We start from the raw sequence: 27,608 nt of genomic DNA on the forward strand, positions 1-27,608 counted from the left end.
ATTGTGAATCGTCCTTGTTGGTCATTGTAAATCTTCGTTCATCGATTTACCTACTTCCCTTCTCAATATGGTTGACTGAGCAAGTTTGTCTTTCTTAGTCTTTTTATACAGTGTTGCAACGTTTTCGTTAAGCCTTATCACCAAGACTTTCTATCAGCAAACTTGCCTTTCTAACTTGTAATTATCTCAACAGATATGATATCCCTTGACCAAGTATAAGTTACTTAACGCGTATTCAACTAAATCAGCTTAAAACATAATTAACTACCAGCCTACAGAATAATTTCCATGGTGGTTTATATGTACTACTAAAAGTAAAAACGTTCTTTCTAGATGAAAAACACTACAATCGGGTCTTAAGCGTGAGCTTTTGTTTGGAGCAAATAAGGTTGTCCCTATAATTTCAGCGAGTAAACAATTCATTCTATTAAAAAGGAAATATAACTGATTATCGTTAAAGATCACCTGGGCTGATTAGTGAAAGCAAAAATTATCAGAAAAGCATATCAGTCTTTAAAAACGCATTGCATAAAAAAGTAATGTAATTATTGATGAATTGTAAAATATAATAGAATTCGAAACAAACATAATCGTGATTTGTTGTAGCAGTGTCACGTTGTTTGGACATCACATTCAGGGATAGTATTTAAGAATGTCTTAAAACAACGCGATAGTGACTTCAGTGTCTAAATACTATGAGATTTAAAATTTCCAGTTGTGTCTCTTTAATATAATTAACTAATAGCTATGGTGTTGGTCGTAGAGTAATTTGATATCTAAATAAGGTATTACCTTTATTCGTAGTGCTGCGTAATACGCTTAAAGCAATAAGATTGGAAAGAAATATAATTACAATTTTTTATTTTTTATTTTCGTTTGCCAAAAACAGTATCATATCTGTCATTTCATGTGTTGAGGCTCCGTAGACTGTATTTTAGTTTTTCTTAAATATTTTTTTCAGAAACGCGTTTCCATATTAATACAACTAATCTTTGAAACAATTACTTCATAAGTGCGATGCTTCTAATTTTGTGGTTCTTCTAACATTCGCTTTATAAATATAAATATGGATATGACTAGTTTTATTTCTGGCACAATAAAACTTGTATACAGGGTGTCCCCAAAAATGTATATTCACTTTGAATGATTATAAATACAATGTTTATTAACATATATCTAGGTTTTATAATCCAAGTTTAAGAAAACAAGTGTAGAATCTTTTGAGTTATCGCAGGTGTTCGAACTGATGACCGTTCTGATCCAGGCACTGCTGATAACGCGAACAGATGGAATTGCAAACTTCACGAATCATTTTATTTGGTATTTGGGTGTATTCTCTTTCAATTGCTGCTTTTAGCTCATTGACTGTTGCAGGTTTTGTGCTATAAACCTTATCTTTGACGTATTCCCATAAAAAAAAAAGTTCCAGAGGTGTGAAGTCTGATGAACGTGGGAGAAATTCAGTGCCCAATCCATCTGTTCGGCAAATTTTTGTCAAGATAGCCCGTCACATTGCGATGGTAGTGGAAAGGTGCTCCATCTTGTTGGAACTAAAACTCCTCACCTCCAAATTGCTATCGAATGCGTGGACCGACAGATTATTGCAGCAAGTTCAGATAAAGGAGACCAGTGACTGTGTTTTCGAAAAAGAATAGTCCAATAACGCCCAACGCTGATAACCCACACCACGTACACTTACCAGGGGTTACAATTAATCGCCACAATTGCACCTACTGAGCCATTTAACTTAAATGTGGCTTCATCGCTCCAGACAATCTTGTTTGGAAACTGTGAATTCTCTGCAGATTTTACCAGGTACAACTCACAGAATTCATCCCTCCAGTCAGGATCATCTTCATTGAGGGCGTGGACTAATGCCGGAATAAAACTTTTCCAATGAACGCGCTTCAACATGCGATGGACGCTCAATTTGGGATTCCTGTCTCACGGGCTGTTTGCCGAACAGATTTTCTTGAAGATCGGTGGAGACTTTCCAACAGCTCTGCTTCTCGTGTGGGGCTGGTGGATGACTGCGGTCTTTCAGAACGCCTTTTATGGACGTCTTGAACAGTTCCATTTGTTTTAAACTTATCTCTGATGCGAGTAATGGTGAGTCGCGTTGGTGGATCTGTTTGAAACTCCATTCTAAACCGTCTTTGCACTTCAGCTACGTTCTCGCACTTCCAGTAACACTTTAAGATAAAATTTCTTTTCTCAAAGCCTAGTCTTGCTTCTGCCATTACCTCAGATCAGTTGCACCTGTAAAAAAAGAAAGTTTGAGTGAGGTGTAATCATTCAAAGTGTGTATACATGTTTTGGGACACCCTGTATTGGGTTTCTAATCACACACATCTTATAAAAGACCACGGTAAACCTCACATGCAGTAATTTCTAATAAATAGTACTTCCAATGTGTCATAGTTTCAAGTTATTGTGATTTATTTATTCTTATCACCTGAGGGAAATCCATTTTTGATTACCTACTAAATGTCTTTTCAGTTTTGGCTTTACTTTAGGAATTATAAAGTCTCAGCATCATGTTGTGAATTCGTGGTTTCTGTACAATTATTGCAAAAATGCACTTCGAATTTTGGAGTCAAGGGTGCTCTCTTGGAGTGACGGTCCTATCCCACTATTTGGTCAAGAGTATCCCAAGGGCTATTCTGCTGTTGACTAGCTAGAGTATCAAAAGGGTTGGTAGTAGCTGCTACTGACTAACTAGAGCATCCCAAGATTGGTGTTAGCTGCTATTGGCTAACTAGAGTAACCTAAGAGTTGGTGTTAGATGCTGTTGACTAACTATAGTATCCAAATAGTTGGTGTTAGCTGATGTTGACTAACTAGAGCATCCCAATAGTTGATGGTAGCTGCTCTTGACTAGCTAGAGTATCCCAGTAGTTGGTGGTAGCTGCTGTTGACTAACTAGAGTATCCAGATGGTTGGTGTTAGATGCTGTTGACTAACTACAATATCAAAATAGTTGGTGTTAGCTGATGTTGACTAACTAGAGCATCCCAATAGTTGATGGTAGCTGCTGTTGACTAGCTAGAGTATCCCAGTAGTTGTTGGTAGCTGCTGTTGACTAGCTAGAGTATCCCAAGGGTTGATGTTAGCTGCTGTTGACTAACTAGAGTATCCTAAGGGTTTGGTGGTAGTTGCCATTAACTAGCTATAGTATCCCAAGAGTTGGTGGTAGCTGCTGTTGACTAGCTAGAGTATCCCAAGGGTTTGGTGGTAGTTGCCGTTGCCTAGCTAACTAGTTGCTAATTCTGTAATCTATAAGCTCAAAATTAGTGATGGCAATTAGCTTTGAGCAAACATTATAAGACAGAAAAACAATACAATTTTTTTTATATTCCACAAAATGTGAGATTAACAGAATCTATTAACATTATTACCTATTGCAGTTTCTTTTTAATGTAATATAATAACAATCAACAACTGAACCATTGTTTTTTAATAGCGGACACGGAGCTGATTTATATACCTTGTTCATTACAGGATTCATATGCTAGTTCAAACACCTGACCAGATAACTTATTTCTATAAGTAGCCTCATTACACGCATGTTTCGTTTAACTTTTCAAACACTTTAAAATCAAGCACTACCCACATACGACCTTACACTGTATATTTTTTGTTGCAAAGGTCTCGTACATTTGTGTGTGTGTGTGTGTGTGTGTGGTCGGGATTGTCGCTGTAAATCTTTAAGTTTAATATATGAGCACTGTAATAGGTTCGCTGGTTACGTATTTGAAATCATTTGAAGTCTCATAAAAGATTCTAGTGTGTATTGATGTTATGGATTTGTTTGTTTGTTTGTTTTTGAGTTTCGCACAAAGCTACTCGAGGGCTATCTGTGCTAGCCGTCCCTAATTTAGCAGTGTAAGACTAGAGGGAAGGCAGCTAGTCATCACCACCCACCGCCAACTCTTGGGCTACTCTTTTACCAACGAATAGTGGGATTGACCGTGACATTATAACGCCCCCACGGCTGAAAGGGCGAGCATGTTTGGCGCGACGGGGATGCGAACCCGCGACCTGCAGATTACAAGTCGCACGCCTCAACGCGCTTGGCCATGCCGGGCTTGATGTTATGGAAAGGAAATACAGTGAACCTTTACTGATCATTTTATGTTCAGTTTTACCGAATTTTATGTTATTCTAATTAACGAATTATTCTTAATCTGTATTAAGTACTGATTTAGTACCAAATTACCTATGATTTTGTTAATTTTCATCTAAAAAAAGGCTTCCGTTTTTTCTGCTGTATTTTTAAAGTAACATCTATCACGTTCCAGTGTATAACCTAACATAGTTTAATAAATTTCTTGACGTTATTACATTCAGGAAAATATTTCACACACGTGTTTGAGACTATAGCCCCCAGTAGCTTAGCGGTTAGTCTGATGGTTTATAACGCTTAAAACAGGGTTCCTGTACCCGAGGTGAGCATAACACAGATAGTCATTAGGATAGTTTTGCGCTCAACAACAAATAAATAAACAAATATGGAACTATGAAGATGTACCTTATTAGTTAAGTGCGATATTTTATGGCACTCCTTTGTATATTAAACTTTGTGTAAAATTCAAGTTTTTCTTTCGGATCTAGATGTAGCTTTAATCCTTTTACATAACACATTTCCCTAACTTAACTTACTTTAACAAAATATAGCCAATTAACGATATTAGCTTCAGTCGGCTCCTCACTTATGCTCTACAAAATGGAAAAGAAATATGAACTAAGAGTAAACAGTATAAAGACTTAAGCCTAAATATGTCTTAAGCAAGAAGCGTGAGATGATAAGAGCGGAACAGTGCATTAGCATGATTACTTTCTTGCTCCTGGTGGCTGCTGATAGAAGATGAAATTTTGGTAACGTATTTGGATGAGGATGCTTATTCAATAACACCATTGATAATGTACTTGAAATTTAGAAGTTACTAAGAGATCCTGTTAGTATTCCCAATAGTATCCACATTTTAAGAAATAATGTAATAAATTACACTGCGAAATTTGTTAACTTGTTCCCTATATTTTTTTTTTATTTTAGAAATAAGCCTAAAAAAGGCATGTTCTTTATTTTACTTTTTTGATAGCATATTGTAATACACAATAACATGCGAATAAATTCGGGCAAACAATTAAAAATATCGCGAGAAATAGTTTGACCGTATTAACTCGTGAAAATATTTTAGAAGTATGTTTCACATTAGAAACAACAGCACCGCTAGAGCCTAACAAAATAAGGTGATAAAACTTCTGATACAAAATATATGTGTTGAATTTTGTACAGTCTAAATTCTCACAATAAAAATTTTACCTCACAAAACAACAATGTATATAAGTAAACAAAATGTTAAATTGGAAATCTCAAGTCAATTGTGTTACAGTTCGTAAATGTTCAAGGAATAAAACTTTGTTGTTTGGTGTCAACTTAAAGCATAATATTGTTTTAAGGTGTAACGACTTATTTCAAAAACTTTAAAACTTCGACCCATTAGCCTAACGTCTTGATGAGACGAAAAAGATCGACTGTAAAAGTACAAAATAAAGCATTTTATGTATCTCTGCATATAGATTGTTGTAAACAAACACAAGTTACTGTATCTTGCTCTCGCTCACTTCTAAACGGTATTGTTAAAACGATTCAAACCTCAGAACTTGGTGTACTGCTACATGACATGTCTTGAACCGTTTAAACAGGGATGAAATCTTTGTCTAACAAAATTCAATGTTTTAGATTGAACTATTAAGATGCGAAGTATTTAATACTTGATCATATATTATTGTATCAAATTATGGTGTTTTAGTAACAATCTATCATTCCTTCATAATCTCTGTAGCAAGTATTGTGAAAAATGCTTTTTTGACTATTAAGTCCACTTCGACTACAAAATATGGTTTGCAATATAAATCGCAGCTTATCAGTTTAGGTTAAATTCAAGAAGTACCTCTTGTTAGAAGTATTTTTAAAAAACAACAGAAACTACAGAGATTGTAAGCTATGAAAAATAGTCCATCAACCTCCTTTTGCAACTTATATGTGTAACATTCGATCGAACTATAATTATAAAGCTCATGCAAAGACCATACAAATACCTACTCGGTAGTGCTCCTACGGACCAGGTGCCCAAGATTTTACAGAACATAATCTCTCAGATCATTCCGGATCGTTTGTTTATTGGCTAACACTTTTACCAAAATCTTATTAGACAAAATGCAGACGATTGTCGTACCCTTTGTAAAAACCGGATCCACGCCTGGCCTCAAAGCAATTAATGACATACTCTCGCCATTCTGTATAGTGTACTGATTTTGTACTGATAAACCAACGTTGATACACGAAAAGAAGAAAAGTCTTTGTACGTCCAAACTACGTATGTGTAGTACTTGTGGTTAATGACCTCAACGTCAGTATGGCTGCAACGGTCAAAAATGCACGAAAACTAGGTGGGCAACAGCTGTAGAGCAAACTAATAGCACGAAGGAAGGACTGATTGCGTTATTGCATTGGGAAGTGATGAAGATGAAATGTCTAACGATACTTCTGAGGACTCATGGATTTCGTGACAACGATGAAACGACACAGATCATCCAAGAACTCAAGTGTGAAAGTTCAATACTCCAATAGAGGGCAGGAACGATATCTATTGAATTCGGCAGCTATTTTGTACCGAATTTACAGCGACATCAAACTTTCCAAATGAAGGAACTCGACAGAAGACATCAAGTTTCAGTGCTCTTGATATGAGCTGTCGATTTCTTGCATTCTGCATGACGGTATTAAGGATTCTATGAATTATGCTACTTTCAGAAGATCCAGATGGTCTTATGAACGTGATTGGAAAGGGAATTTGTAAGAAACATGATGATATAAAACTATTTTATTCTGCCAACGTTTTGTAACAAACTTTGCCAGAAAAATGTTTTCAGAGGAAAGTTGTTCCTGCACTGCTACGTTAGTCAATAACATTCAAAGAAGTTAAAGAGAGATTGAAGATTGAAGAACAAGCTTTTAAAACAACCAGCTGGCACTTTCGTTGACTGAAGACTGGGTTTAAGCTAAAGCCTACAGTACGATCTGTCCAGCATTACTGTAAGCGAGCTGCACTGAAAGAGGTAAAGTATCATTGATGAGAATTATCCCACTTATGCCAAGGTCAAGGTCTTCGTATTTACTCTGCAAACAAAGAATAAAAACTAGAACAGATAGTCAAGAACACAACAAACTATGCTTGATGTCAACCAAGAGGCCGAGTAGTTTGTTTGTTTTGTTTTTTTTATTTCGCGCAAAGCTGCATGAGGGCTATCTGCGCTAGCCGTCCATACATTAGCAGTGTAAGCCTAGAGGGAAGGCAGCTAGTCATCAGCACCCACCGTCAACTCTTGAGCTACTCTTTTACCAGCAAATGTTGGAATTGACCGTCACATTATAACTCCCCCACTACTGAAAGGGCGAGTGTGTTTGGTACGACGGGGGAGCGAATGGATAAATCAACACTCACATCTTTCTTTATTTCTGTGTACTGTGGGAATCAGCAACTTGCAAATATTTTGTAAAGTTTGGTTTAGAATTTTAGTTTAAACTGAAAATGCTAAAAAAGAGTTTTAGATCATTGTGAAATGATTTTATATATTAAGGTCTGCCATGCTGTCCCAATCCTGAGTGTCTGGTCAGTAGAAGCACTGTTAAAATGAATAATTAATTTTTAATTTAGCTTTTTTTTATCAAACTTGAAGATAAATCCCATTAATAAATACCAGCAATAACTGTTAGAACCTTAACAGAGTAAAATGTCAAAAGCCGCTTGGTAAGACAATTACAATACGAATAAAAGTAAACTATGCTGTAGGAAAATATATTCTTACATGTGCATACTGTCAATACATTACATTACAGCTAAACGTAGACTACAACAGTAAAATACAATGCTAAACGTACTTACCGTGTCGAGACAAGACAACACGATCAATGTAGATGACACGACAGCTATATATATCACTGAAATGCACACTGTGTCAGAACATTAAATACGATTAAATGTGTACTACACAACAGTAATATCTATTGCTAAACCAAGACATTACTATACGGTAAATTATGAGCTATACAGAACCAAGATATGCTATTAAGTGTGCACACTGTATAAAGACATTACAATACAATTAAGTGTAGACTAGACAGCGGCAAGATATATTCCTAAGTGTGTCTACTATGTCAAGACATTACTACACCACTAAATGTGGGCTACACAGCAGCAAACATTCACCGTTAAATAGCACACTTTCAAAACATTACAATGCGTTAAGTTAAATGTGAATATAGCAGAATGTCATCATATACCTAAGTGTGGAGACCGTGTCAGTATGTTAAAATCACAGTTAAGTAAGAAAGTCAGTATATCAAGATGTCATCTTGAGATAAGTGAAAGAATACCATCAAGGCTTGTAATAATGCGCTCTCTGTGTAAATTTTCTAGAAATTATATTGATAAATTTATTAAGGCTATATGAGTTCTAAATACTAACGCCCAGCTCTAATGTTATGTTTATGACTCTTAACAGTTCGCTTTATAATAAGAAACCGGTGTTATTCATAATAGTATTTTGGTATTAAATAATTTTATAAATATTTACATGTAAGAAAAGAAACCTATTTTTATTACAGAATTACATGTTTGTGTTTAAACTTCATTGTCTATGATGTAAAGTTCATGAACTCTCTTGTCCTTGCTTCGAAGTCCGTGAACTCCTTTTCCATCCATAGCAAAATATTGTAATACAAAGGCTGCTAGCTTTCGAACTTATGATGGTAATAGGCCATCTCTAATGTAGTGTAACGTGAGAGAGGTAATAGAGATCGCTGTCTAATCAACTATTCTTAACCGAGCAGTGGGATTGACTATCACGCCTATAACCTCCACGCGACTAAAACTGTAGAGTATTTTCAGAGGTTTGAATAGCAATCTAATTATTAGGCTCAATTAGCAAAGATAATTGATCGCTCATCTGTGTGACCTATCTCTATAGAAATCCTCTCTACATGTTGTAACAGATGCTGCATTTAACACATTGTCTTCTCTTTGTTAAAATGTTCTGAAAGGAACTCTTTATTCCTACTCTTACTGACCCGACATAGCCAGGTGGTTAAAGCATTCGAGGGTTGCGGGTTCAAATTCCCGTCGCACCAAACATGCTCGCCCTTTCAGCCTTGGGGGCGTTATAATGTGACGTTCAATCTCACTATTCGTTGGTAAAAGAGTAGTCCAAGAGTTGGCGGTGATGAGTAGCTGCTTTCCCTTTATACTGGTAAAGTTTTTGTTTGTTTTGGAATTTCGCACAAAGCTACTCGAGGGCTATCTGTGCTAGCCGTCCCCTAGCAGTGTAAGACTAGAGGGAAGGCAGCTAGTCATCACCACCCACCGCCAACTCTTGGGCTACTCTTTTACCAACGAAAAGTGGGATTGACCGTCACATTATAACGCCCCCACGGCTGGGAGGGCGAGCATGTTTGGCGCGACTCGGGCGCGAACCCGCGACCCTCAGATTACGAAGCGCACGCCTTAACGCGCTAGGCCATGCCAGGCCCACTGGTAAAGTAGGGACGACTAGCGTATATAGCCCTCGTGTTGCTTCTCGCGAAATGTGGAAGTAAACCAAAATTACTCTTACTAAAACGTTTTGGCATTCTTACAAATAGTAACTTTTCAAATGAAAATAAATTTTCTTCCAATCTTCTTGATGGGTTAAAAGAGCATTTTGAATATCATCTACACATAGTTCAGCAGATTTTAAATAAACTAATGATATATTTACATTTGTTTAATAGAAGAAACACGTGTATATTGCTTAAGGTTTTAATTATAAAATTATAAAAGTTATTTTTGAAGTAAGTGACGTTTATAATTAATTTGTAGTTTTAGCACTAATATATTTAATTTTTTTTTTCCACTTAATAATTTCACTTTTATATGAGCTTTGTTTTTAAGAGATTTTTCTTATATAAAGATGAATTTTAACTTTCTGAATAAGCATTCATATTTAGGAATTTCATGGAAGAACTTTGTTGATTTTACGTATTAAGCTTCAAATGTTTTTCAGTCTTCTGCTCTCGCTGTGTATATATGCGTCGTCTTGTCTGTCTGTTTGTCTTCGTGCCTCGCTGACAAAATTAATACACTTGTTGGGAATGGCCAGTGTAACGACTGCACCTCTCAGATGCTATGATGTTACCTACGTTTGTGATACATGCATGTGTCAGTGACGTCATATTCCTGCACGCAGTATTAACTATTGTACACCAGATGGCGTTGAATGTCTTGTACTTATAAAAGATGCATGTAATGGAAGTAACTGAAGAGTAGTTGGTCAATAATTTCTCGGTGCTTTGATGTTATCCATATGTTACACAAATGTACGTTAGGTTACACTTCAGTTGTGCCTTAATAAATGATTCTTATGTAGGCTCGTATAGATGTTCTAGAACACGGTCACCACATTTTATACCAGAAAAAAAAAAAACAATAAAAATTCATTTTCCGTTCAATAACTGATTCTCTGAGTAAAGCTACAGTATCAAAAGAAGCATAATTATTCATTTATATAAAAAAGTTAATCAACTAGAAAACAAAACACCATATACATCAATAGCATGTTGGAAACTTAGTTACAGCAAAATAATAACACGAACAATATTTCTTTTAAAACTCACTCATTAAACCAAAAATACATTTTTCTGAAAGTTTGCAATCTGTCGATATTGTAATTTGTTTTATACCCTTCTGCGAAACAAAAAAACCGAATACCATAATATAAATTATGTTCTGAGTTGTTTCATACCTTCAACCTTAAGTGTTTTCAAAGTAAAAATGTAATCCGTTATATCATTTGAAAATTGACTTAATAGTCAAATTTGGTGAGATTGTAATGGTTATTACTTTATTAGCTATATGTTTTAAATAAGTACACCAGCTTTGAAAAAAAAAAACACAAAAAACACGCCTATTTGTAAAAGCTTTGTGGTAATGATGGCTGTTTCAAAGTAGCACGCTTTGTACGCTTATTTCTATTTTTAGTGATATAGTGCAATACAAAGACTGCTATCTTTCGAATTCATGATTTTAGAAATATTCTTATTGGCTCGGTTTTCTTCAGCTTTCTATGTGCTTTCTCGAGCAAAGTAACTATAATAAATCTATAATTAATCGTAAATTTGTGTATCGCAATTGCTTTGCTAGTTTCATCTTTGTGGCTAACTTTGGATCTTTAGTGTCTAATTATTTCTAATTAAGAAATAAAAGAAATATTTACCATAATATGGAGAAAAATACGAATAAGATTATATTGATGTTAATATATCACAGGAAATAAAAATAATTCATAAAATTAATACAATGTACAAATACGTGTGTGTATGTATATATGATGTGGTTACAGTTGAACAATATATGTACAGCATATGGAAATATGCATAACGGTAAGAAAAATATATGACGTAACAGCAAAAAATAAAGAAATAAAAACAAATATTGATATATGTCGCTGCAAAAACACCTTATCCATAAGTCATTGGTTTCTCACGAAAATAAGTTTACTGCCTTTAGAATTATACTCTGAAAACACCAGAACGTGCATCCTTTCTAAATCCGTTTAAACACTATACATATGTTGTTGTTTCTTAAGATTTATAATATAAGTAAATGAATATGTAGAATTATACAGGTACTGTTCTGCATATTAACATGTATAATCCTACATGTATATATATTCTGGAGCTAGAGGGCGTTTTGAACTTAAGATGCAGTTTTCTGATATGCTGCTTTTTACTTGTGGAATTTACAACTGAAATTTGCATTCGTTTTTTAAAGTTAACTCCTATTTTATTTGAAACGCATTTACCATAGAAATTACACAGAAATCTTTTAAATTTACAAGCTCTCTGTATTATTAATTTTAATTAAATTTATCTTACTTCTAAAATAATAAATTTTCGAAAACAAAACTATATTGAACATTTCAAGTTTTTCTACTGTTTATACACTGCTGTTCAAAATCTTAAGGCCAATGAACGTAAAGAATAAATATGCATATTGCGTTGTTATACTCAATCACTTATTTGAGAGCTTCAAAAGATGAAAATAAGAAAAGGGAAAATAAAAATAAAAAACTTTTTAGTATTTATTTGGGAAAGTGTGAACACTATGAAATTAGTCTAAATACTAGCTGGTCAAAAGTTTAAAACCATACCAAAAAGAAGTCCTAAACAGTGTAGGAAATGTCCAAGAACAGGTCTCAGTAGTGAGTTGAACGGCCGTCATTGCGAATAACTTCAAACATTCGCTTTGGCATGGTCGATATAAGCGTTTGCAGAAGGCTGGCTGGAATGTTATTCCAAGTGGTGAAGATGGCTTCACGAAGATCATGCACTGTTTCGAATTGACGTCCATTTCTATAGACTTCCCTTGCCATCCACCCCCAAACACTTTCAATGGGGTTCAGTTTGGTCGAACCCGCTGGATGGTCCAAAAGAATCACGTTATTCGCCATGAAAAAGTCTTTTGTCCTGCGGGCATTGTGGATTCCAGCGTTGTCCTGCTGAAAGATCTAATCATTTCCACACAAGCGAGGGTCTTCAGCCAATAAAGATGCTCTCTCTAACATACCAGTGTAGCCAGCTGCTATTTGTCGCCCCTGTATAACCTGAAGCAAAATTTTCTTGGGCCGATCACTTGAAATTCTCGTTCCGTATCCCTCAGGATCTTTTAAGAAATTTGCAACAGCAGTTTTACTACACCCAATCTCACCAGCGATGGCACGTTGATAGAGACCTTGCTTTTGCAGCTTGACAATTCTGCTACGTTCAAACGCTGTCAACCTTTTAGCCTTTGCCATGTTTTTACCCAATGTAACACCGGAGATGTCAGTGGGAGATGTTGACAACGATAATGCTTGAACACAAATGACTAAATTTCGTTACGTGTTTGCCGATTAACGCTTCGTTTCAGTATGGTCTTAAACTTTTGACCAGCTAGTACTTGGCTAATTTCATAGTGTTCACATATTCCCTATTAAATGGTAAAGTTTTAATTTTTATTTTCCCTTTTCTTATTTTCATTTTCCGAAACTGTACCCAAATAAGTGATTGAGTCTAACAACGCAAGATGCATGTTTTTTCTTTATGTTCACTGGCCTTAAGATTTTGACCAGCAGTATATGTATATAATCAGGAGAAGAATCAGTATTAATAGACTGGCGAAGGCAAAAATAGTTCATCTTAAAATCGTACTCATTTATTAGATTATAAGAAAAAGAAATTACTATTGAATGATTGTAAAAAGTTGAGTTATTAATGAATCGATAAACGTGCAAACAAATCCTTGTCTTATTAAAATATTCATATGAAGGTATAATTTACAAAGAAAATTAATCATTCTTAATTATTTGAATAAACATGATGATTTAAACACTTTAATATGTGATACGTCCTCAAGCTATTAACATGTATGTATATATAATGCTTGGGTGATGCTTGCATAACACGTCAAAAATTACAGTTTATTGATTGTCGATTATTAATTAGTCAGCGCAAAAACATCAAATAATCGTCCACATTATTTTCACCTCTAAATGTGCATCCTTAATATGTTGTTGTCAATGCATAGACAAAAATAGACAAAATAACACACCTCCCCCACTAATTGCATTAATATACAATATTCTCTCAAAAATGAAATACATATATGCGTACATATTAATGGAAGATGTAGACACAATTCAAGTATTTTAACTTAATACTATCTGTATTCGCCGCTCCCGGTTTTAAGCAACACATTTCCCAAATTACAACGTTAAAATCCGGAATTCGATTTGCCACGTTAGACAGAACGAAGATAGCGTGACTTTGCACCCAAAAAAAATTAAATAAGATTTATCATAAGTAGATCAATATAGAATAAAATGCTTTATATTTCTGTATTTCTATCTAATTAATGTTCAAAGTCAATTCAGAGAAATTAACTATTAATGTGGATTGATATTACTAATTCGTGAAATCATATAATCATATGTATACACTATCCTTTGAAAGCAAATCAGTACAAAAACCGATTCTGCACTTATTGCTAATCTTTAGAAGTAAAAAAAAACAACAACATCTTTTAAAAATGTTGTTTTGATAAAGAAGAGTAAAAAAAAACTACAGTTAATACTATTTGTTGTCCCCCGCTGGTATAGTGGGAAGTCTGCGCTAAATCAGGGGTTCTAGTCCCCTCGATGGACTCAGCAGATAGCCCGATGTGGCTTTGGTATGAGAAAACACACACACACATACTATTTATTTCTGCATTCTTTCAACGCAAAATGGTAAATTATTAGTAGATCAAAGAAAATCGATCAACTTTTCTATAGTATACTACGTACGAAATATACAAAGCTGCACGGTCAGTGCTTTATGCACAATAAAGATTGAATTGAACTCCAAGTGTTAACGTTACAAACCACCGAGCTTACCGTTGATCCACCAGGGGAGCTACGTTCTATATAAATAATTGTTTGAAAAATAAGCTTTCAATTGTAACCATAAAATGAATTAATAATAAAAGATTAGAAGAGTAATGAACTGTTTCTAAAATTACTACATTCTACTAATGTTCGTGTGATATAAATTATAAAGTAATTATTATGAACAATTTCAGAAAATTCATATATTTTATGCATGTGTATATAGTGGACCAAAGGTTAATGATAATTAACATTATAACGGAAAAAGTATTTATTTCCGGGCAATTTACTTTAAAGACAAACTAGTTTGAATACATCATTGAAAGAAACAAAATATTGCGTCGTGCCGTGTACTCTATACGTATCCTATTTAATAAAACAAATCATTAATATATCAAACTAGAAAAGGACAGCTTACAAATATGTTAGAAACATTTGATTTCATATTAATTTATGAAAGGAAAAAGGGATAAAATGTTGACTAGTTAATGGCACGCACCTGAATCCAATTATTTTCATATGATAAAAGGTGCATCAGCGTCTAACTTTCCAATGGTGTGCATTTGTAAGTAATAATTTTTGTAAATATTTATTATCCAGAGGAATGGAGAAAACAGCCACTTAACTCGATATTTTGAATATATAAAGTGATCTACAGTTTAAGTAAATTAGTATTCAAAGTGTAGGGACAGAAGGAGCAGTTTCTCATTTTAATGTGCCTTAATCTTTACATAGACTGATCCTGACATCAGATATTAGTCAAAAGAAAATATATTCTCAAATGTTATCGTAATTTGTCTTTACAACATATTTACAGAATTTAATTGATTATTAAAAGATAATAAAAAAGAACGTTTGTATCGTCTGTTGTTTATAATCTGGTTTAAAGATTTGTTAATAGACTGATGAAATATAGCTTCTCAGTTCAATAATTTATGAATTCGTATAACGTAAACATTTGAAAGAGATCGATTATTATATGGCTGATAAATATGAACACCCGTGTCAATAACGGGTCCAGATTTGTTGTTTGGTGGATCATGAATACTAATTATCAATATTGTAGTGCAAGCTACAAGTAGTTGTATTGAACGAAAAAACTGAATTTAGTAAAAATGATGTTTACTAATATATATATATGGCTGAATTCAGTAAATTTATATTTACCAATTTCTATGTATTTGTATATCGTTTACACTATTTACAGATTATAATCAATACAACTATGAAAGAATCAAATTTCTTCTCAGTTTCTCACTGATTAATATCTCTGATAGCTATATTGAAGATTAATTAACATTAGGCAAAAATAACAAAACTGTATACATTGCAGGAATTTGCATATTATCTTAACTGAGGCTAAACTGATGGTGATAATTCTCGAAAAGAATAATGGATATATATTTACATTATTCTAATTACATACAGTTATACCATGCACTCTGTAATAAATCAACTTGGAAAGATGTACGAAAACACATCAGTATTGTATACTACAGTCTTATTTAACTGTATCTCATCAACACTGAGACTGATTAACAGGGAGATAAAACAATGTTTAACTTATTGTTTTGTGCATCGTAATAAGTACTTTGGAGTTTTATCAATATTGATAACTCTATAAAGTGCAAAGTGCTCTAAACACCACTTTCCTCATAGATTTATTAATCATAAACTTTGTGGATAAATCTACATTGTTTAGTCTGGATAAAATTAAGCATTCTTTTATTACACACACGCTGAAGATAAACGATAAAACAATGTCAGCATTATATGTCTTATTCAGATACACGTCATCGATAGTAAAAATACATTAACGAACGGGAAAGAATGGATATTTGTACCATATATAGCTGTTTATTGTTTGTTTGAAGAACGAATGAAATGTCTGGGAAATAAAAACAGCGTTATTACTTATTCTCTGGTGATTGTGTTTATAGTCTATGAAGATAAACTAATGTAATTATGCCATAGCTTTATCTCCTACATCCAAAACAGAAACAGAGGTAGCCTATGATTTTCAGTGGACGTCTGATATTTTCTTATTAAATAGTTTAAAAACATAAATAATAACTACTTGTGGATTGAAGAAAATGTATTAACATAAACCTCTGATTTTACATAATGTCAACCTATATATACATACACACACATGTACATATACCCGATTTTCCTATTTCTGTTATGACATATATATGTATCTCAAAAATTACTTCAGGTTAACTGTTAGACCTCATATAAATATATTGGTTATGGACTCCAGTTTATTAAGTTTTATTTTAACTGAAATTACATGTATCCGATGATTTAGGCAATTCGGCGATTCAAAACTTGTTTCTAGTAATTTAGAAGCTATTTTTATAATTCTAACTCATGCGGGTAGTTAATTGTCTATTTCATTTGTGGCAAACAAAAAAATGGCATCGAGAGGTCCATAGGAAGTCGAATTTTGTTTTTTAAATGGCCAATTGTGCCCTATCTTCCAGGTAGTGGCTGTGCTGTCCATTCTGTTCATAGTCCTCTCGACAATAGCTCTGACCCTCAACACACTGCCCCAGATGCAAGTAGAGGACAAGGATGGTCACCAGGGTGGGGATAATCCAAAGTTGGCCATGGTGGAGGCTGTCTGCATTACGTGGTTCACTCTGGAATATATCTTACGGTTTATTTCTGCACCAAACAAGTGGAAATTTTTCAAAGGCTCTCTGAACATTATCGATTTGTTAGCTATCCTTCCTTATTTTGTGTCCTTGTTTTTAATCGAGTCCAACAAACACACAGACCAATTTCAGGACGTCAGACGTATTGTACAAATCTTCCGAATCATGAGAATTCTGCGAATCTTAAAATTAGCTCGTCACAGCACGGGCTTACAGAGTCTTGGGTTCACACTGAGAAACAGTTACAAAGAACTCGGTTTGCTCATGCTATTTCTGGCCATAGGGATCATGATCTTTTCGAGTTTAACCTACTTTGCTGAAAAAGATGAGCCAAACACCAAATATACCAGCATCCCGGAGACGTTTTGGTGGGCAAGTATCACCATGACAACCGTCGGCTACGGTGATATCTACCCGACCACACCTCTTGGAAAAGCGATAGGTAGTGTCTGCTGCATCTGTGGGGTGCTAGTCATTGCTCTGCCCATTCCCATTATTGTTAACAACTTCGCCGAGTTCTATAAGAATCAGATGCGTCGAGAGAAGGCACTGAAGCGAAAAGAAGCGATGGAGAGAGCCAAGCGGGAAGGCAGTATAGTTTCATTCCACCACGTGAACCTAAGGGACGCTTTTGCAAAGTCCATGGACCTCATTGACGTACTTGTGGACACTGGTCACAACATAAGTCAGGTAAGCCCTATTTTTCTTACCTTCGTATACCTGATACACAATTATTTTGTATAAGTGTGGCTTGTGTTCTATATGCATTTTCTTTGTATTCGTCAAATTTTTTTCATTTTGAAGTGGGAGTTCTTTCCGTATAAAGAGTATTGAAAGATTTCCCTAAATGTAACAATAAAACAGTCAATAATATAGTTTAAAATACATCGTGTACAATAAACCAAGTCTCATTCCGTTTCTGTTCGTTATACCGTTTCATACCTAATCACCAAGAGCTGACTTGTTTTCATCAAAACTAATTTGAATAAAATCTTAAATATCTGCAATCTTTGCTAGCTGAGAATAACATATGAAGGCCTATCTATTTTGCTTGTAGATAAGCACAAACTTACACAACGGGCTAACTTTGCTGTGCCCACCACAGGTATCAAAACTCGGTTTTTAACGTTGTAAGTCTGCAGATTTGCCCCTGTATCACTAGGAAGTAGCGTGTCCGAACGTAACAATAAAATTTCTCTTTCTCGAAAGTAAGATATTTCCTTCGAGAAAAGCAAATTATATTTGTTTGAATTTTTATAATTTGAACACTTATTTCTATAACAGAGATAGACTTCGAACAATATCTTGTATTTTAAGTATCATCAGTGGCTGCTATAATTATTAATTTTAATTGGTATGTCCCGAATTGGTTTCTTTGAAGCCTAACGACTTTATAATTAAAACAACAGATTCGTCAATAGAATAGGTTTGTGCAGAAACGTTTTCTCTCTTTCGTTTTAGTTGAGATATCAAAAATTATTTAATTCGACAACTACGTCACAATCACCTAAATTACAATCCACTAATACATGATCTGTTAGGAAAACGATACGTGCCTCCCGTTAGCACAGTGGTGTGTATATCTGCAGACGTATACTGCTAGAAACTGGGTTTCGATATCCCTGGAGGGCAAAGAACGAATACCCCTTTGTGTAGCTTTGTGCTAAATAACACACAAACAAACAAAATCAGGAACGTCACATGTATCCCGATCGTCTAATCATTTACACCCTACATGACGAGTCAGAGAAATATGGAACGAGTATAGAGACATGTTTTATAAAACAATGTTGTTTTAAAATAGTGAGATTTCACAAGTTACTTCAGTCGTAATTCGTGGGTATTAAACAGTGTGAATATAACGGTTTTATTATATATCTTAGATTTAACGGTTCATGTTTAATACCAATCTACAAAAATACTAAAAAGAAAACTAGATATTAAGCCTAAATCTACATGGATGGCCTTTAAGAAAATTTGAACAAAAAAATACAAAACTATTTTAATTAATAAAATGGACAACAGACAAAATATGAAAACCAACGAATAGTGTTAACTTGGGTTTCTATAGATTTTAAAAAATTGAATTCATTCAACAGTAGCAACAAAATGTCGTCGTTGAAGCATCACATTTGGATTTGACAACAAGGGGACTCCACTCAAGCAAATATAGAAATAAGAGTTTGGTTTGTTTTGAATTTCATGCAAAGCTACACGAGGGCTATCTGCGCTAGCCGTCCCTAATTTAGCAGTGTGAGATTAGAAGGAAGGTAGCTAGCTAGTCATCACCACCCACCGCCAACCCTTGGATTACTCTTTTACCAACGAATAGTGCGATTGACCGAACTTAAAACGGCCCCACGTCTGAAAGGGCGAGTATGTTTGGTGTGACGAGGATTCGAATCCGTAACCCTTATGTAGGTTTGCACGAACATGCTAAACAAATAAAAATCGAATCTACGTTTGGGATAGCGAAAGATTTCCCTTTTGTATTTTGGACTTCCAGGTAATCCAATATATATTCAGTCAGGCATTATTGTATTCCTAATTAATGGTACCACACATTAAAACAATTTAAAGTAATTCTTTGATTACTGAATTGTACATTTGTCGCTTACTGAGTTTTATTGCCTTCACAAGTATTTTATTTGGTCCTAGCGTTGAATTTTGATGTTAGTTTAGTAACATACAGGGCAAAAGAGAATGGATAAGTGACTTTTATAACAGGGTATATAGAATGTGCTTTAGAATAACAAGTGATAAGAAGTCAAAACTAAATTTTCATTTCAACTTCCTCTCTTTTTTGCCACAGTAACAGTTTTTGACAGATGATCAATCAGACAGGGAAAAAAAATGCTTTCTTTGCCAGAGAACCCAAAGACATTGCAATTCTCTTGCTAGTATTTATCAATAAACCATAGACACTGTCAAGAACGTTTCACAAACTTTTTTTTGCCATATAAAAAGGTCCATGAATTCTATTCATGAAACGTTAGTTCTTCTATGACAGTTTTATTGATATCTGTACTTGAAATAACGCTGTTGCATCAACAGAATCTGATTTTACACATGTGTTTATTCCGACTTAATCCAGTGTTTAAAATATATACTTCGTTTCACTCATGCTTTTCCTGCGTTGTGCTTTCTAACACATTCTTTTATCATGCCATTTACAGTTAACTCAAATAAAAAACACGTGTAAAGTTACATCGTGATAGCATCGGAAAATAAAAAGTCATGATTAGAAACTGCTGGAAGAGAATGGCCTTTATCAGAACCAAATAATCTGTTTTGTTTTTCTTGTTTGAATACTTACTTTTGCTTATAAGTATATTTCGCCTGGCATCGTTAACTGGTTAGAGCACTCGACTTGTAATTTGAAGGTTGTGAGCTTGAATCCCGGCCACGCCAAACATGCTCGACTTTTCAGCCATTGAAGCGTTATAACGTGATGGTCAATCCAACTTCTCGTTGGCAAAAGAGTGTGTGGTAATGGCTAGCTGTCCTCCCTCCAGTGTGTGTTTTCTTATAGCAAAGCCACATTGGGCTATCTGCTGAGCCCACCGAGGGGATTCGAACCCCTGATTTTAGCGTTGTAAATCCGTGGACATACTGCTGTACTAGCGGGGGACCCTCCCTCCACTGTTACACTATTAAATTAAGGACGGCTAGCGCAGAAAGAATATTTATGAAATACATTTTCGCTACGTTTTACCATACAGATGGCCGAAATGATTGTGTAAAACAATCACAGGAAATATTAATCGTCTTTGTTTGAATAGGACCATTTGTTTCGGTAATTAAAGTATATTTAATGATGGTAAGATATTACAAGGGAGAGAAATCGAATTAAAAACTGCTTTCTCAGTGAAAAATATTAATTACTATTCAAACTTATCCCATATTACCGTCTCTTTACCAGTATGAATGTTAAAACTGGGCAAAAGTATACTGAATTATTATTGATAAGTGCAGTTTCGAAACATTGTTGTTAGTTGGGCCAAAGAGGTGAAACGCAAAAGGTAAAATTTGAGACAAATTGTTAACAAGTTTATTCTGGGTAGTTCTGTATGACATGTGTGAAACTTTCACATTCACTGCTGAACATCCAAAGTCTGCAAAGGCGAAGTCCACACTCACTAGTTGAAGTTTAAAGTTACTCGACGTCAATAACGAGTATGCCCCCCGTGAGCATCAATAACTGCTTGGCATCTCCTGCCCATGGAAGCGATGAGATGACGAATCGTATCCTGTGGAATGGCTGTCCACTCAGCCTGCAAAGCTGCTGCAAGCTGAGGTAGAGTCTGCGGTTGAGGTTGTCGCCGTCGCAAACGTCGGTCCAACTCGCCCCAAAGATGTTCGATGGGGTTTAAATCTGGTGATCTGGAGGGCCAGGGAAGAACGTTGATGTTGTGGTGTCTCAAGAAGACAGTGGTGAGTCGGGCTGTGTGAGGACGGGCGTTGTCATGTTGAAAAACGTCGTTGACGTTCACCATGATGGGTTGCACATGGGGCCTAAGAATCTCGTCGACAGTTGCGTACGGTCTGATCGGAAATCCTACGCAGCCCTGGTATGGTTGAGGCAGTAGACGTCGCAGTGGTGGTCCTACCCCGAAGGTGACGTAACCGGATGTTGCGATCTTGTGCGGGCGTGGTCACACGAGGTCTGCCAGATCGTGGACGGTCACGAGTTGATCCATGTTGTTGATGACGATTCCATAGCCTTATGATTGTGCTTGGATGGACATTCACAGCTCTGGCAACATCTGATCGAGATTCGACTGTTTCCAGCGACCAATGGCGTTGTTGCGTTGTGCTTCAGTCAGTCTTGGCGTAACTGTATTGCGTGTCGGTGGCTTAACACTGAACTATGGAAACCGAGAACTCGTCACTTTTATAGGGATTTTGCACATGTTGCACTTGCAGAACATGCAGATCTCTCAAACAAATTTATTGGACACGAATGCGTTTTGACGAAAAATCCGATGTTTTCCTCCGTTTTCAAAGTGCACAACTTTTATTGTCATTTTGGTCTGACAATCAGTGCCTTAACACGTGTAACATCACATACTCTGAGCTTGTAACGTTATTACATATATTTCTCTTTAAAATAACAAAAATATTCCTTTTGCGTTTCTTTTTTTGAAGAGTATATAATTCATGAGGCTCAGCATAGCCAGGTGGTTCGGGCCCTTGTCTGGCAATCTGAGAGTTGCGGGTTTGAATCTTCGTCACACCAAACATGCTCGTCATTTCAGTCATGGGAGCATTATAATGTGACAGTCAATCCGATATTCGCTGGTAAAAAAGTAGTCTAAGAGCTGGTGGTGGGTTATGATGACTACCTGTCTTCCGTCTAGTCTTTCACTGCTAAATTATGGATGGCTAGCATAAATTAGCCAATGACACAGCGGTATGTTTGCGGATTCATACTATTAGAAACTGGTTTTCGATACCTGTTGTGGACATAACAGAGACTGCCCATTGCGAAGCTTTATGCTTAACTACAAACACAACCAAACAGAAACATAATTCGTGTTTTGCAATCACAAAAATGAGATTTTCATTTTGGAACCGCAAGTGCGCTATAAGAATTATAATATTTTTTTTTCTATTCGACCAGACAAGAGTCTCTAACCTATCAATTATAGATGGCGATCCGAGCAGCTCTTATGTAAAGCTACACAAGAGCAATCTGCGCTAGCCGTCCCTAATTTAGCAGTGTAAGACTAGAGGGAAGGCAGCTAGTCATCACCACCCACCGCCACCTCTTGGGCTACTCTTTTACCAACGAATAGTGGGATTGACCGTCACATTATAACGCCCCCACGGCTGAAAGGGCGAGCATATTTGGCGCGACGGGGATGCGAACCCGCGACCCTCGGATTACGAATCGAACGCCTTAACTCACCTGGCCACGTAATAAAATATTACGTCGTATCGTGTATTCTCCATGTCTCCTAATTAGTGAAACAAGTCATTACTAAATCAAAATATAAAAGGACAACTTACAAACGTATTAGAAACATTTTATTTCATATTAATTTATGAAAGGAAACAGGGATAAAATGCTGACAATTTATCGCACGCACTTGAATCCAATTACTTTTTATATGCTAAAAGGTGTATCAGCGTCTAACTTTCCAATGGTCATATTAAATGTAAGAAACTGTAACGTTTTACTTTTGCAAGTCACTGACAGAAATAATTATTATGATTTAATTCACCGATATCTTAATAACTGCTTTTTCTTTGATATTCTATTTATTTTCCTCATTTGTCCATTTGATTTCCATGGAAAAAATTAGAATATCTTGATAATTTTAGAGACAGCAAGTTTTGTTATTCACGTTTCAAGATACCTTGAATACGATTGTTGTTGTTGTTTTGAATTAAGCACAAAGCTGCTCAATGGGCTATCTGTGCTTGCCCACCACGGGTATCGAAACCCGGATTTTAGCGTTGTAAGTCCGCAGACATACCGCTGATCCACTGGGGGGCCTTGAATACGAGCTTATGACTACTAAAAGTTAGTTTCTAATTAGAAGGCATCTATTAAAATTTGGTTATTCTGTTTGTGTTCGAAGTTAGTGATAAAAGAGTTTCTCGAAAATTTCCGAAATTTTGTTATCAACAAGTGTATTTGGAAGCTTCTAAGAATTATCTGGCTTCAGAATTTTAAGTTTATAAATTGATGAACAATTTCGTGTTAATTTTATATACATTACTCGAGTATATTTATTGGAATGATTGATCCACCGTAATTAAATTATCCTTTACTAAAAATGTCTTCCATAGTTGTGGAAGTTAAAGAAATATATTCTCTCCCATACAACCAGCACATCTTCGTTAAATTAAGTCACGCGTTAAGCTATCCAATTTTGCAGGCGTACTATCCTTCTGCATGGATTTCTCAAACAACATTCAATTATGTTACCATAGCAACCCTAGTGGAACATGTTAGAAGTGAACCTCTCGATATTTAAAGGGCACGCGCTCGCGTGAAGCCTCGCTCACTGTTTGTACGATGAATTCGAGATTTATGTTCCCATTCATTTACCATTAATTTGAGGAAAGTTATCATTGTTTTGTGTTGTCTCTGTCATTTGAATCACACTTTTCGGAGTTTTATTGGTAAAAATATACATTACATATAAATACTAAAACTAGAAACTAAACTCTCCTTATCCCGTAATCACAATTTCTATTCCAGCATTTTTTTAAAACGTCGATAAATTAACCCGCATACTGATTTCAGTTTTTGTTGGTTATGAAATAATTCACCACATGCTAATGTCATATTTTTTTTTGTTTGTTTTAGTTTATTTGGAATTTCGTGCAAAGCTACACGAGGGCTATTTGCGCTAGCCGTCCCTAATTTAGCAGCTTAAGATACGAGGGAAGGCAAATAGTCATCATCACCCACCACCAACTCTGGGGCTACTCTTTTATCAACGATTAGTGGAATTAACTGTCATCGTTCAACGACCCCACGGCTGAAAGGCCGAACGTGTTTGGTGTGACGGGGATTCGAACCCGAGACTCTCAGATTACGAGTCGAGTGCCTTAACCACCTGTCCCTACTATCCCTTAATGTATCATAAAGCCCTCATCATTTATATTTCACATTTATATAAAAAATCTCACAACAAATATATTTAAAATTTGTTTTCATTCTGAGTACTTCATCAGATGATTTATCGCCAGCTGATTCCCTCACCAGTGTTGGTCATAACATCAGATGCAAAGGACTGAATAAATAACCTGCTTACGTCTTATAAAACCCATATTTTTATCCTTAATTTTTACCAATATTCTACTGTAGCAAATGCGGTTTAAGATTAATCAGTAGCAGCTGTTCTTTACGTGTTTCATATATAATGATATAATATAATTCTGGACATTTCTCATTCTATTGTTTTAATACATTTCGTAGCATCGTTTTTGTACTTCACCATACTTCACCGATAAGTAATGTTTTGTTTTTTCTTCAGAAATCAGTTTCTTTGCTCCTAATCAGGTTAATTCTGAATTGGTATTTTATTTGTATATATATAGGTTCAACGTCAAGTTAACAAATACTTCTGACATTTGGTATGTTCATAAAAGTTGGATAACTTCGAATTCTAGGACTTAATAGGAAGGATAATTTCCAATAAATCTGATTTCACATCCCACGACAGTTCACAATGGGAATCTCACAAATATATATATAAATATAAATATATATAAATAGCGTAAATTCGTATTAAATTCTTAAGGATTATGGAAATAAGCTGCTTATCGATAACAACAGGATAAATTGTACTTAAAATATAGTTTTAATCGACAGAAAGATAATAAAGCAATGCAAAAGAATGGAAATTTATTTTATAAGATTAAAATAATTCGTCTATAAGTATATTTTAATATATGTAATTCATATAAGGATTGTTTGTTTGTTGTTAAGTACGAAGGAAGACTGTGGGCTATTTGTTTTATGTTCAACCCAAGTATCGATATGCGGTTTTCAAAAGTATCAGCATTCAATCTTACCGGGACACAAACATTGTATTTTATATTTGTACATTTAGAAATATGTACACATTTAATTCAAGTAAATAAGTTTCATTGAAAAATGATATTTGTTTGTTTGTTTGTTTTGGAATTTCGCACAAAGCTACTCGAGGGCTATCTGTGCTAGCCGTCCCTAATTTAGCAGTGTAAGACTAGAGGGAAGGCAGCTAGTCATCACCACCCACCGCCAACTCTTGGGCTACTCTTCTACCAACGAATAGTGGGATTGACCGTCACATTATACACCCCCACGGCTGGGAGGGCGAGCATGTTTACCGCGACGCGGGCGCGAACCCGCGACCCTCGGATTACGAGTCGCACGCCTTACGCGCTAGGCCATGCCGGGCCTAAAATGATATTTTAACGTTTTGTCATAAATTATCTGTAAAATTACATCCTTAAGAGTGATGTTTGACGCTATGAAACCTATAGAGCATACTGATGAAGAGAAAGAATCAGAATGGTTTCGAGTATTTTGTTTTATCCACATGTGAAAACTTATATGTGTTTTGGTAATATATTGACATTTCTGCTTGATAACAAGTTTCCTATTTGTGTTTGGTCAGCCAAGGATAGAAGAGCTTGAAACATAAACACAAATATACGTTTATTCACAAGTTGTGTTAAAAGGACACAAACTTACTTTTAGACTCAAAAAAGATCGCAAGACATTAAATATAATAATTAATTCCAAAATAAAATAACAACCACGTTTCCTAGCATGCTGTTTCTGATCTGAATTAGTATAACTTTCGGCCAACAGTATCGAGTCGACATCCGGCAAGTTGCAGTAAAACATTTAATCAGTAATATGAGAACTTGCTTGCTGTAAAAATTGCAGTTACTGTATTTTTGAATAAATTATTCAGTTCATTAGGTTTCTTGATGAATGTTAAACATAATTAGTATTATAATCAATATCATGTTTCCAGTGTACCATTAGAGAGACTCTATGTCCCTAATTCAAATACGGAAAATAATGTCTCAGAAAATATATTATCCACCTACTTTCACCTTCACCGTATTTTGTGTTATTGACTGATAACAAACCCTTAATTGGAACATTTTCAAACGTTATATTAGTTAAGAAAGTTGAAATAATACATTTGATGTATGTCAAAATCCACTCTTTTAGTACCTCTGTTTTTACTCTACCAATTTTCAGTGTTACATTGTATTGTAATAAATGGAAACTCTGACACTCAAAGCACAGATGTTGTTATTGTGATTTACCATGAGTTGTAACACACTCATGCGTCGATATAAAAATATTTCATTAATTTATATCCACTAATTGAAATTTAATCTACATCTTTTTGGTTTTATTGCGATTACTATTAATGTCAAAAATAACATAAAATGACGTTTATTTCAATTCTTTTAAAAACATTATATGGGTTTTCTAAAACAGGCATTTTTATTATCTTTTTAGTAAATATTTAAAAATCCATAAAATCAGCGCTTTTAAGTGATTGAAATTTAGTTTAACACGTTTATGATCAGAATGTGGTAATTTTTAGTCAAACGTATTGTTTTGTATATGGCTGAAAAATGTACGAATTAATGCAAAGACGTATAAAAGTATTATAGTAAAAATAATAAATATGATTATAGAGTTTCGAGCAGAATAAAACCTTTACATACGTTTAGTTCACAAACAAAACTCAAAACTTCATTCGTTTGGCACAATTTAGAAATAAAAAGCCTTATAAATCTTAAGCCTCGGATAATACCACACATTTCGACGTTTTGAACTTATAAATATGCTGTGGTTTGGTTGATAACTTAAATGATTCCTCAGACAATAAGATAAAGCTCCAGATCAAGTTAACAAAGATGAGGTGTGGTCTAGCAGTTAGCTTCTCCATACTGTGAATCCGAGGATCC

General features: G+C 35.0%; 1 protein-coding gene across 2 annotated transcripts in view; it reads left to right on the top strand.

The window, feature by feature from the left end:
* The window catches only part of LOC143255739 (potassium voltage-gated channel protein Shab-like), a 146,967-nt gene that overhangs the window by 75,922 nt on the left and 43,437 nt on the right, over positions 1–27,608 (top strand). For both annotated transcript variants that reach the window (XM_076511894.1, XM_076511895.1), the window contains one exon: positions 16,992–17,855. In XM_076511894.1, the coding sequence (XP_076368009.1) occupies positions 16,992–17,855 (864 nt within the window). The remainder of the gene's footprint in view (positions 1–16,991; positions 17,856–27,608) is intronic.

This window comes from Tachypleus tridentatus, chromosome 7 (assembly GCF_004210375.1).
Source record: "Tachypleus tridentatus isolate NWPU-2018 chromosome 7, ASM421037v1, whole genome shotgun sequence".
Taxonomy (NCBI): domain Eukaryota; kingdom Metazoa; phylum Arthropoda; class Merostomata; order Xiphosura; family Limulidae; genus Tachypleus; species Tachypleus tridentatus.